This window comes from Mobula birostris, chromosome 1, assembly GCF_030028105.1.
Source record: "Mobula birostris isolate sMobBir1 chromosome 1, sMobBir1.hap1, whole genome shotgun sequence".
NCBI lineage: Eukaryota > Metazoa > Chordata > Chondrichthyes > Myliobatiformes > Myliobatidae > Mobula > Mobula birostris.
In genome coordinates this window covers 197,434,858-197,447,562 of record NC_092370.1, presented here as the reverse complement: position 1 = coordinate 197,447,562, position 12,705 = coordinate 197,434,858, and the positions used below count along the sequence as shown (strand labels likewise).

At 43.9% G+C, this 12,705-nt stretch overlaps 2 protein-coding genes across 2 annotated transcripts in view; both read left to right on the top strand.

The window, feature by feature from the left end:
• The window catches only part of kiaa0586 (KIAA0586 ortholog), a 551,477-nt gene that overhangs the window by 121,691 nt on the left and 417,081 nt on the right, over positions 1 to 12,705 (top strand). The gene's annotated exons all lie outside the window — the stretch shown is intronic.
• On the top strand, positions 8,629 to 11,431 carry irf2bpl (interferon regulatory factor 2 binding protein-like). The gene has a single exon (XM_072267999.1). It carries the CDS (start codon positions 8,807 to 8,809, stop codon positions 10,787 to 10,789), a length of 1,983 nt encoding a protein of 660 aa, XP_072124100.1. The 5' UTR covers positions 8,629 to 8,806; the 3' UTR covers positions 10,790 to 11,431.

Sequence of the window (12,705 nt, the reverse complement as noted above, 5' to 3'; positions counted from 1 at the left end):
AGCTTCAAACGAACCAAATCAAACACATGGTAAATGACCTGTTGGAATAAATGTAGAACGTCACTGTCACTGTCACTATAAAACTTCAGTAACTTGTCTTTCTGTTTATTTAAATCATATCCAGTGGTAGTTCTGACACTATTTTCTTCAGTAAGACGCCGCACAGACACACCACGATCAAGCTTCTGCAATAACTCCACTTTCTGCGTTATTGATAATGATAGATGCTTCCTTCTCTTTTTCTCATTGTTACCCATAGGGGTATCTTCAGCTTCTTTTGACATTTTCACAGTGAACACACAATATCAGCGAACAGCAAATGCACGTGTAACCAGTACGAGCGCTGAGCCACAACTGACGTCTGGCGGTCTCTGCTAATGCTGCTACGTCACACCTGAGTGACAACAGCTGTTGGCGAAAAGAAACTTTGGTTTTCGGAGTTTTTTGGATTTCAGAATTTCGGATAAAGGAATGTGCTCCTGTAGTAAATGGTGGCATTAAGAAGGCCTAATTTGTTTTGTGCTGTAGTTTCAGTCATGGGAAACTTCTCTGAGGGTTTGAATCCAATTTCTTGGTTTAATCCTATTGTTATTAGGGAGTTGTATGAATCCATATTGCTTTTGATCAAAATATGCTTGGATTTTGCTGGCAGTTAAGAAGAGAAGCACATGAGTTTCTGACTTCCGAGGCCATGCACTGCGGTGTGGAAATATAAAGCATATCGGCAGGCAAATGTCAGCCCATTTTATCTCCTGATATGAAACTGGAATTGACACAGAGCTTAATGTGAATCCTAACTGTATTGAGCTACAGGGCTAGAAACCCTTCTCATCAGTCCCCTCAACCTAACACCAATCATGTCTGGCTTTTCTAACACTGCTTTGCTAGTCACCTACCCAGATGGAAAAGGTACGTGGTTTGTTTCATTTTTATTTTAATAATTAATTGTAATTTCTGTTATTTAAACTGCATTGAAAACAAATTTAATATAAAAATCTTAATGCTCTTCTTGCGGAATGTGGGAAGGCAGGGAGACCTCCAGAGTCCCTGACGACAAATGCAAGAAGTGCATCCAGCTTCAGCTTCTAATGCTGCATATTAAGGAGTTGGAGTTGGAAGTGGATGAACAGATCATTCAGAAGACTGAGGGGGGGGGGGGCAGGAGGGAAGGTGATAGATAGAACATACAGAGAGTTGGTTACACTCAAGATGCAGGAAACAGGAAACTGGGTGACAGTCAGGAAGGGAAAGGGAGTTAAAACAGCCATTGCAGAGTACCCCTGTGGTGATTCCTCTCAATGGCAGGTATTACCACTTTGGATACTGTTGCGGGGAGGAGGGGATGCGGAGGAAAATCATAGTGGTCTGGTCTCTGGCACGAATTTGACTACTACTCAGAAGGGAAGGGGGGAAGCTGTGGTGATAGTGGATCCGTTCGTTAGGGGAACAGAAAGGAGGTTCTGTGGATATAAATGAAATTCCTGGATGGTATCTTGCTTCCCGGTTACCAGGGTCTGGGATATCTCGGTTTGAGTCCTCAGCATTCTTAAGTGGGTATGTGATCAGCCAGAGATCGTGGTCCAATGACATAAGTTGGAAGAGTGACACAGTTCTGCAAAGGGAGTGCAGGGAGTTAGGTGCTAAGTTAAAGGACCTAAGCACGAGGAATTCTGCAGATGCTGGAAATTCAAGCAACACACATCAAAGTTGCTGGTGAACGCAGCAGGCCAGGCAGCATCTCTAGGAAGAGGTACAGTCGACATTTCGGGCCGAGACCCTTCATCAGGACTAACTGAAGGAAGAGCTAGTAAGAGATTTGAAAGTGGGAGGAGGAGGGGCAGATCCAAAATGATAGGAGAAGACAGGAGGGGGAGGGATGGAGCCAAGAGCTGGACAGGTGATTGGCAAAAGGGATATGAGAGGATCATGGGACAGGAGGCCCAGGGAGAAGGAAAGGTTGGGGGACCCAGAGGATGGGCAAGGGGTATAGTCAGAGGGACAGAGGGAGAAAAAAGGAGAGAGAAAGAAAGAATGTGTGTATATAAATAAATAGCGGATTGGGTACGAGGGGGAGGAGGGGCATTAACGGAAGTTAGAGAAGTCAGTGTTCATGCCATCAGGTTGGAGGCTACCCAGACGGAATATAAGGTGTTGTTCCTCCAACCTGAGTGTGGCCTCATCTTGACAGTAGAGGAGGCCGTGGATAGACATATCAGAATGGGAATGGGATGTGGAATTAAAATGTGTGGCCACTGGGAGATCCTGCTTTCTCTGGCCGACAGAGCGCTCTGTCGGCCAGAGAAAGCAGGATTTCCCAGTGGCCACACATTTTAATTCCACATCCCATTCCCATTCTGATATGTCTATCCACGGCCTCCTCTACTGTCAAGATGAGGCCACACTCAGGTTGGAGGAACAACACCTTATATTCCGTCTGGGTAGCCTCCAACCTGATGGCATGAACACTGACTTCTCTAACTTCCGTTAATGCCCCTCCTCCCCCTCGTACCCAATCCGCTATTTATTTATTTATATACACACATTCTTTCTCTCTCTCTCTCCTTTTTCTCCCTCTGTCCCTCTGACTATACCCCTTGCCCATCCTCTGGGTTTTTCCCCCACCTCCCCCCTTTCCTTCTCCCTGGGCCTCCTGTCCCATGATCCTCTCATATCCCTTTTGCCAATCAACTTCCCAGCTCTTGGCTCCATCCCTCCCCCTCCAGTCTTCTCCTATCATTTTGGATCCCCCCCCCCCGCCCACTTTCCTATCTCTTACTAGCTCTTGCTTCAGTTAGTCCTGACAAAGGGTTTCGGCCCGAAACGTCGACTGTACCTCTTCCTAGAGATGCTGCCTGGCCTGCTGCGTTCACCAGCAACTTTGATGTGGGAAGTTAAAGGACCTCCAGGGTTGTGATCTCAGAATTGCTACACATACCAGGTGCTAGTGAAGCTAGAAATAGTAAGATTTTACAGTTTAACACGTGGCTAAGGATTTAGTGTAGGAGGGAGGGCATAAGATTTTTGGATTATTGGGCTCTCTTCCAGGGTAGATGAGACCTGTACAGAAGAGAAGGTTTGCACCTGAACTGGAGAGGGACTAATAACTAAGCGGGAAGATCTGCTAGTGCTGCATGGTGGGGTTTAAACTAGGGTTGTAAGGGCATGGGAACCAGAATACCAGAACAGTTAGTGGAGAGGTTATGGAGACATGTTGTTGAAAGCTCAAAGTCAGGAATCAAAGGATTGAACATGATGTGACTAGTGCCCTGAGCAGTGTATATTTTCATGCAAGAAGTATCGCAGAAGAGGCAGATGAGCTCAGGGCATGGATCAACATCTGGAATTATGATATTGGTGCCATTAAAGGTCAAAGTTCTAAGTAAAATTTATTATCGGAGTACATACATGTCACCACATACAACCGTGAGATTCTTTTTCTGTGGGTGAGACTTGGTTGCAGGAGGGGCAGGACTGGCAGCTCAGTATTCCAGGGTTCCGCTGTTATAATTGCGACAGAATGGAAGGGATTAAAGGAGTGTTTGTCAGGGATAATGTCATGGCAGTGCTCAGTCAGGACAGACTGGAGAATTTGTCTACTGAAGTGTTACAGATACAACTCAGGAATAAGAAAGGTATGACCACATTAATGGGGCTATATCAACCAACAGTCAGAGGGATTTAGAGGAACAAATTTGTAGAGATCGCAGACCATTGCAAGAAACATAAGGTTGTTATAGTAGGTGATTTAACTTTCTACATATTGACTGAGACTCCCATACTGTAAAAAGGCTAGATGGGACAGAGTTTGTCAAACGTGTTCTGAAAGTTTAGGTAATCAGTATGTAGAAATCCCGATGCGTGAGTGTGAGATATTTGATCTGCTATTAGGGAGTGAGATGGGGCAGTTAGAGAAGTTTGTGTAGGGGAACACTTTGCATCTAGTGACTACCATGCCATTAGTTTCAAAGTAAAACAATAGGTCTGAATTCTAAATTGAAGAAAGCCCAGTTTTGATGGTATCAGAAAGGATCTGGCAAGGTGGATTGGGATAGGCTGTTTTATGGCAAAGATGTACTTGGTAAGTGGGAGACCTTCAAAAGTGAAGTCTTGAGAGAACAAAGCTTCTATGTGCCTGTCAGAATAAAAGATAAAGATAACAGGTGAAGGGAACCTTGGTTTTCAAAAGATATTGAGGTTGTGGTGAAGAAAAGTAATGAGGTGCGTAGCAGATACAGGCAGGTAGGAGCAAATGAAGTGAGAAAGAAATCAGGAGGGCGAAAAGAAGGCATGAAGTTACCCTAACAAACAAGGTAAAGGAGAATCTTCAGGGATACTGCAGAAATGTTAAGAGCCAAAAGATTGCAAGGAACAAAATTGGTCCTCTGGTGACCAAAATGGTAATCCATGGGGGGAGCCAAAAGAGATCAGGGGAGATCTTAAATTATTTTTTTTACATCTGTGTTTACTCAGGAGACGGACACAGAGTCTCTAGAAGTGAAGCAAAGCGGCATCAACTCCATAGACCCTATACAGATTATAGAGGAAAATTAGGGTGGATAAATTCCTAGGGCCTGACGAGGTATTCTCTTGGACCCTAGAAGAGGCAAGTGCAGAAATTGCTGGGGCTTTAGCAGAGATATTTAAATCATTCTTGACAACAGGTGAGGTATCAAAGGATTGGAGGATAGCCAGTGTTGTTTCACAATATTGGAAGGGTTTAACAATAAATCAGGAAATTATAGGTTGGTAACCCTGACATCAGTAGTGGGAAAACTATTGGAAGCTATTCTAAGGGACTGGATATATAAGTATTTGGATAGACATAGACTGATTAAGGATAGTCAGCATATCTTTGCGCGTGGTATGTCATGTCTACCCAATCTAATAGAATTTTTTGAGGAAGTTACCAGGAAAATGGATGAGGGCAAGGCAGTGAATGTTGTCTACACAGACTTTAGCAAGGCATTTTGACAATGTCCCACATGGGAGGTTGATTAATAAAGTTCACTCGTTTGGCATTCAGGATGAGGTAGTAAATTAGATGAGACATTGGTTTTGTGGGAAAACCCAGAGAGTGGTAGTAGATGGTTGCCTCTCTGACTGGAGGCCTGTGACTACTGGAGTGCCACAGGGATCAGTGCTGGGTCCTTTGTTGTTTGTTATCTATGTCAATGATCTGGATGATAGCATGGTTAACTGGATCAGCAGATATGTGGATGACTCAAGATTGGGGGTGTAGTGGACAGTGAGGAAGACTACCATGGCTTGCAGTGGGATCTGGATTGGCTGGAAAAATGGACTGAAAAATGGCAGAATGGAATTTAATGCAGACAAGTGTGAAGTGTTGCACTTTGGTAGGACCAACCAGGGTAGGTCTTACACAGCCAATGGTAGGGCACTGAGGAATGTGGTAGAACAAAGGCATCTGGGAATACAGGGACATAATTCGCTGAAAGTGGTGTCAGAGGTAGATAGGATCATAGGGAAGCCTTCTGGCACGTTAGCCTTCATAAATCAAAGTATTGAGTACAGAAGATGGGATTGTTATACTGAGGTTGTATAAGATGTTGGTGAGGCCTATTTTGGAGTATTGTGTGCAGTTTTGCGCACTTACCTACAGGAAAGATGTAAACAAGACTGAAAGAGTGCAGAGAAAATTTACAAGGTTATTGCCGGGTCTGGGGGAATCTAAGGAAAGATTTAATAGGTTTGGGCTGTTTTCTATAGAATGTAGAGGATTGAGAGGAGATTCAATAGAGGTATACAAAATTTTGAGGGGTATAGATTGGGTAAATGCAAGCATGTATTTTTCACTGAGATTGATGGACTACAACCTGAGGTTATGGCTTAAGGGTGAAAGGTGAAAAGTTCAAGGGGAACATGAGGGGAAATTTCTTCATTCAGAGGGTTGTGAGAGTGTGGAACAAATGGCCAGCGCTAGTGCAGCATGCCAGCTTGATTTCAACATTTGAGAGAAGTTTGGATAGCTACATGGATGCAGGGGTATGGAGGGCTTTGGTTCCAGTGTAGGTCAATGGGAGCAGGCAATTTAAATGGTTCGGTATGGACTAGAAGGCCGAAGGGCCTGTTTCTGTGCTGTATTTTTCCATGACTCTATGTAATTTTTACTTGAATTAAATAAATGCCCAATCCTTTTTAAATATCTTGCTGAAAATATCTTTAACAGCATTTAAGCAACACACCCAAAATGCTGGTGGAATGCAGCAGGCCAGGCAGCATCTCTAGGAAGAGGTACAGTCGACGTTTCAGGCCGAGACCCTTCATCAGGACTAACTGAAAGAAGAGTGAGTAAGAGATTTGAAAGTGGGAGGGGGAGGGGGAGGGGGAGATCTGAAATGATAGGAGAAGACAGGAGGGGGAGGGATGGAGCCAAGAGCAGCTGGGAAGTTGATTGGCAAAAGGGATATGAGAGGATCATGGGACAGGAGGCCCAGGGAGAAGGAAAGGGGGGAGGGGGAGTGGGGGAAAAACCCAGAGGATGGGCAGGGGGTATAGAGGGAGAAAAAGGAGAGAGAGAGAATGTGTGTATATAAATAAATAAATAACGGATGGGGTACGAGGGGCATTAACGGAAGTTAGAGAAGTCAATGTTCATGCCATCAGGTTGGAGGCTACCCAGACGGAATATAAGGTGTTGTTCCTCCAACCTGAGTGTGGCTTCATCTTTACAGTAGAGGAGGCCGTGGATAGACATGTCAGAATGGGAATGGGACCTGGAATTGAAATGTGTGGCCACTGGGAGATCCTGTTTTCTCTGGCGGACAGAGCGTAGGTGTTCAGCCAAACGGTCTCCCAGCCGGCGTCGTGTGGTTTTACTACAAGTCCATTTAAATCATTTTTAATTTGACAAAATATTGAACATTAGCAGAATGGTTTTTTGAACAGGTTATTTTCTTGTGTCCCGGAAGAGACTTTTTCTGATTTAAATTCAACATTGGAAATGGGAAATTAGTTTTAAATTTAGAAATATTTTAAATGAAAAAACAGTTTCAAACAATCAGCAAATTTTTAACAATTTTAAACTGACAAAACATTAAACATTAGCAGAATGGCTTTCTGGACAGGTCTTTTTATTTGGTGTTCTGGACGATATTTTTCCTGATTTAAATTCAACGTTGAAAATGGGGAAATTGTTTTCAGTTCAGAAGTGTTTCAAATGAAACAACAGTTGAATGTAATCCGCAATTTTTAATGGGTTTTGAAAATCGTAAATGGATCCTTTACTTCAGTCCATGACGGAGCGCTAATCTAATGGTGATAGGGAAAATTAGTAAACTATTAGGTTTTCCCGACATTTTTTAATTGAACAGTGCCTAAATGATTATTCACTGTGAAGTGCTGACGTAGCCTTCGAAATTGATGGTTTACGTCTGTATTAATGATTGAACCGTACTGGAAAAACAAGCAGCAACTCTCTCACCTCGGGATACGCATGATCGGACAATTACTTTCATGAGAAGTAAAAACAAATGTTCATTGGGAGACACATTATCATTTTGAATTGCCGTTTCCCCGCAGCAAATTGCACAACAGGGAACTGGCATTGGATTGGTTAGTTTGGGTGGAAGTTGCATAATTAGTTGACAATATGGCATAACGAGCTTTTTACATATTGCAATTTTTCTTATTTTACAATAGCTATTAATCATTTCAAACGTATATCTTTCGGAGTACATTTACTTCGATTTTAATGTAAATGCTTTATGGTAGGGAAACAGCAGATACCCGCTTTGCTAGTGTAGCAATGCTTTTTAAAATGGTTTGTTTTGAATGGATCTCCGCCACTATATTGGGAATTTACAAAGTGGCTTCAACACAATGAGCTAACAGTAGAAAATAAAATGTGGGCTCGGTTTGTGAGTGATATGGCGCAAAACGCCTGAGGAGTTGCGACATTGTGAAAAGAACTGAACTAGAACAGGCCCTGACGTCATGGGGAGGGACTGTAGTTGCTGTTGAAAGCTGCAGCTGAGAGGCGGGGGAAAACCTAGACAACATTGCAAATACTGACATAACATCCCCACAATTTAAATATGCTATTTATACAAGATCTACTTTATTATCAGAAGACTTGTATGTTTATGATGGTTAAAGAAACTCTTCATCGCAATTTTGTTTTCGGTAATTTAAAAAAATGTCCGAAATGTTGTTAGAGGTCACTTGTTCGGCAAAGTAAATATTGTTTAGGCCCTCTCGGGCTGACTTTTAGTTTAGTTTAAAATCTGATTTTAATATGGTGTCGAGTTCCGAGTTAAATGCGCCTTTTATCTAGTGCGCGACGCGAGTTATTAACATTGTACAACCCATATTTATATTAGATGTATAAGAGGGAAAGGTTAAGTATTACCATAAAAATACATGGGCTTGAAATCAAGACACGTCACCTTTCAGCTGAAATTGCTTGGTGAATTCAAGTACAAGCTGATTCACGCGAAACGAGCGTGGGGGAGGGAGGAAGGGGAAGGTGCTTGCGTTGCTACCTAATGCGTTAGGCCTCTGGTAAGCAGAGATTTCAGATTTTACGGACCAGAACACACTAGTGGGAGAGGCAAAGGGGGGGGTGGGGAAGGCGAAGAATGTGGCGGTGCGCCTGCGCGTTAGCCCTGTTACAGGCTGCAGAGCGCGGCTGACGTCACGTGGTGCTCGGAGCAGCTCGGTGGCGCGGCCGAGAGAAGAGAGGAGAAAGCAGAGAGGGAAGGCGAGTGAGCCCGGGCCCGGCCACACTACGGAAGGAAAGGGCCTACACTCCAAATCTAGCGTCGAAAATAATTTAAACATCCGCATCATGTCCGCTGCCCAGGTGTCCTCAGCCCGGAGACAGTCGTGTTACCTCTGTGATCTGCCCCGCATGCCATGGGCCATGATCTGGGATTTTACCGAGCCCGTGTGCCGGGGTTGTGTAAACTACGAGGGGGCCGATCGTATAGAGTTTGTGATTGAAACGGCGCGCCAGCTGAAGCGGGCTCATGGATTCCAAGAGGGCCGCTCCCCGGGACCGCCGCCTGTCAAAGTTCAGTCGTTAGGTGCCAGCAAAGACCCAGGTCAACAGCTCAACCACGTCGACGGTCCGAATAAGGGGCCGCAGCCGCCTCTGGATCGCTACTCTCTGAGCGCGGAGAGACCTCGGTTCGAATACCCGGGGCTCGCCCACGCAAGCAGGCTTCCTAATGGCTTGAATGGACCTAATGGATTCCCTAAATCTGAGGATGTCCCGCCGGAACTGAATCGGCAGAGTCCTAATTCATCCCGTAGAAATCACGGCATCGTGCCCCCAGGCCCGGTGACGGTGCCGCCCAATCTACTGCCTCAGACTACTCTAAATGGCCCGACCTCAGGAGCCGTCAGCTCGCACGGTCTGCTTGGCCGGCCATCTCCCTCCACGAGCCTCGCCGGGACCTCGCTGACCGTCAGCAGCCAGGTCCTGAGCGATGTCAACAAACGGCCGGGCTCGGTATCCAGCAGTGACCAGGAGAGGGAATTGAAGGAAAAGCAGCGTAATGCCGAGACGCTGGCAGAACTTGGCGAGAGCTTGCGGAACCGCTCCGAGGACTGGGTGAGCAAGCCCAAGATCGTGCGGGAGACGCTGCTCACACTGTCCAACTGTAACCCCTTCGACGTGCGCTTTAAGAAGGACCACTCTCTGCTTGGTCGGGTGTTCGCTTTCGATGCCGTTTCCAAGCCCGGGATGGACTACGAGCTGAAGATCTTCATCGAGTACCCGAGCGGCTCGGCCAATGTCTTCTCCAGCGCCTCGGGAGTGGCCAAGCAAATGTACCAGGACTGCATGAAGGATTTTGGTAGGGGCCTCTCATCGGGCTTCAAATACCTAGAGTATGAAAAGAAACACGGTTCAGGGGATTGGCGGCTGTTGGGTGACTTGCTGCCCGAGTCGGTGCGTTTCTTCAAGGAGGTTGTAGGGGCCGACATGTTGCCACAGCCCCACATTGACGCCAATTGCCCCATTTTGCCCACCGCTCTGTGCAACCTGTCGCGTCCGCCTCCCAGCAGTTCCAGGCCTGGGATGCGCAAACGGAAAGCATCTCCCGAGCCCGACTCGGAAACTGGCAGCGTTAAGGAAGAGCGGCAGCAGCAGTGGTTGCCGAACCAAAATGAAGCCTTAAAGCTCACCATGGCGGCATCTGGTGCCTTTGGAGCAGGCGGAGTGGCGCATGGAGCTCCCTCTCTTCCACCGAATCGGACCACCCCTCCTGAATGCAGCCCCCAAAACGGACAGTCCCCCATGGCCGCTCTCATGTCTGTTGCTGACACCCTTGGAAATGCCCACTCGCCAAAAGACGGCAGCAATTCAGTACATTCAACCACTACAACTAACACCAGGCGGAACAGCAACAGTCCGGTGTCCCCAGCGTCGGGAGGCAGCCAGCGCCGCATGGTGTCCAGGAATGGAGATGTTTCTCTATCTGTGGCCCCTCCCAACAGCCACCCCAATCCCAGCATTGATCCCGTTCACCCCCCAAACATTCCAGACTCTCCAATGGCCAGCAATGGCCCCCTGTGCTGCACCATTTGTCATGAACGTCTGGAGGACACTCACTTTGTGCAATGTCCGTCGGTGCCCAATCATAAATTTTGTTTCCCATGCTCTCGGGAGAGTATCAAGGCTCAGGGGGCAAATGGAGAAGTTTATTGCCCCAGTGGAGAAAAATGCCCATTGGTAGGTTCAAATGTTCCTTGGGCATTCATGCAAGGAGAAATTGCTACAATCTTGGCCGGGGACGTTAAGGTTAAAAAAGAGAGAGACCCTTAATTTTTGTTTAAACTTCACTAATTGAAGTCAAATGTGAATAAGAACTAAACATTTAGTCTTATGTACAGACATTTTTCATTTTACGTCGTATGTTTCTATATTTTGAAACAAGGTATGTACTCTTCTTCAATTGAAGGATGACCCTGGTTTTATTAAAGAATATCCGATATTATTGCTTAATACTGTTTTCACTTATTGATGGCAGTGTGTTGGCTAGGTACAGAATCATAGCACTTAGCAATTAACGCTGCTGGTGTGTTTTTGTAAATGTATGCACTTCGCTGAATTGCCAAGGCCAGTGTTGACGCCTGCAGAAATGCAAACAAATTGTTACAAAGAATGGTTACAGTTATGTTACAAGCCCTGGGGATAGTCTCCTAAGTGACGTTTTTTAAAAAAAAGGTGAGGGGTTCTTTTTATTAGTTTCCAAGGGCAAATATTTCATTTTATGATTCAGTGATCTGAATTTTTATAATGTGTTTTTTTTGCTTTATGGATGCACGAATGCTTTAAATAGTAGAGCAAAATGCTGTACTGTATATGAAAAATTGCTCTTGTTTGTTCTTTATACATTTCTGTAGTAACAGAAGACTGTAATGTGCCTTGGAGCTGAATAAATTGTAATAAATTCAATGAATAAGCTCCCTGACTAGTCAATTTCTTTACAGACTACAAAGTTCTAATGCATATACTTGTGAGGGAAACTGGTTGTGTTTATTGCTATAATAATAGCATTTCCTTAAGATGTTAGAGAAGCCATTCTGATCAAATGCTACCATTCCAATATTGGCACCGAGCCCACTAACATTACATGACTGTTTAGGTGCAGTACTAACCTGCTGATTCAGGTTTTACCATTCATTTTTTTTATTGGATTAAATCCTCATGCCTTCTAGGTTATAATTTATTCATTAAAACATGATCTTAAATAATTGTTCTTGGATTAAAGAAGCTTGATTGAATGTTACTTTGGTAGGACTAGCTATCTATAGTGGTCCAGATAATTGTTACAAGATTGATCACAGATGGTGGAGTGAAAAAAAACTGTGACTTAGCTTGAACAGAGACAGCATAAACCCAGTTTCAACTGATAGGCACTTTGAACAGTTCAATATTAATTGCAAATGTTCAAAAATTCTTCACACAAATATGAATAACAATTTTTAAACTATTGGGATTTTCCTCCTTGCATCTACAATGTTGACATTGCTGGTAGGCTGTTATCAATTGTGTTGGTTCACACTATACCTATTAAATAACCTACTATGGTTAATGTTTTCTTAGTTTTGCATAGTGGAGTTTTTGTACTTGAACTGCACTTTCTCTGAATATTAATATGTTTGAATTATTCTCAATTTTGAAAAGTTATTGACAAAAATAAAATGTGTGCCTATTGGCTAAATTAACTGGAGAGATGGAGCAATGTTTGGTATATTTTTAATTGAACCTGTTGTATCTCCAATCTTAAGTAAACTGTCAAGATTTTATCACCTTTTAAATGAAATGTAGGGAAAATGTGAGAGTCCAGCATGTGATTTAATCTTAACTCACTGGAAATGTTACTTCACTTGGCAGTTATACATTTTAATAGTCATAACTTTCTCAACTATGTTGCATGCATTTCTTTCAGTGACTGACAAAGAAAAGTTCCTTGTAGCTGATGATATTTTTAAGGAATAACTAAATCTTTTGTAGATTTTTTAAAATTTGGAATTGTGCAAGTTTGTTTATTCAGCTGTTTTATCAGTTGTAGATTTTGAAGGCGCAGAGTTAATCATGTTCATGTTTTACCTACAATTATTTTTAAAGTTATGGATATTTGAAAAGACATTGTAAACCTTGAACTTGGTTTGTAAAAAAATTGCATGTTTCCAAGAACCATGGTATAGAGAATAATTACCACTAAGATCTTAAGC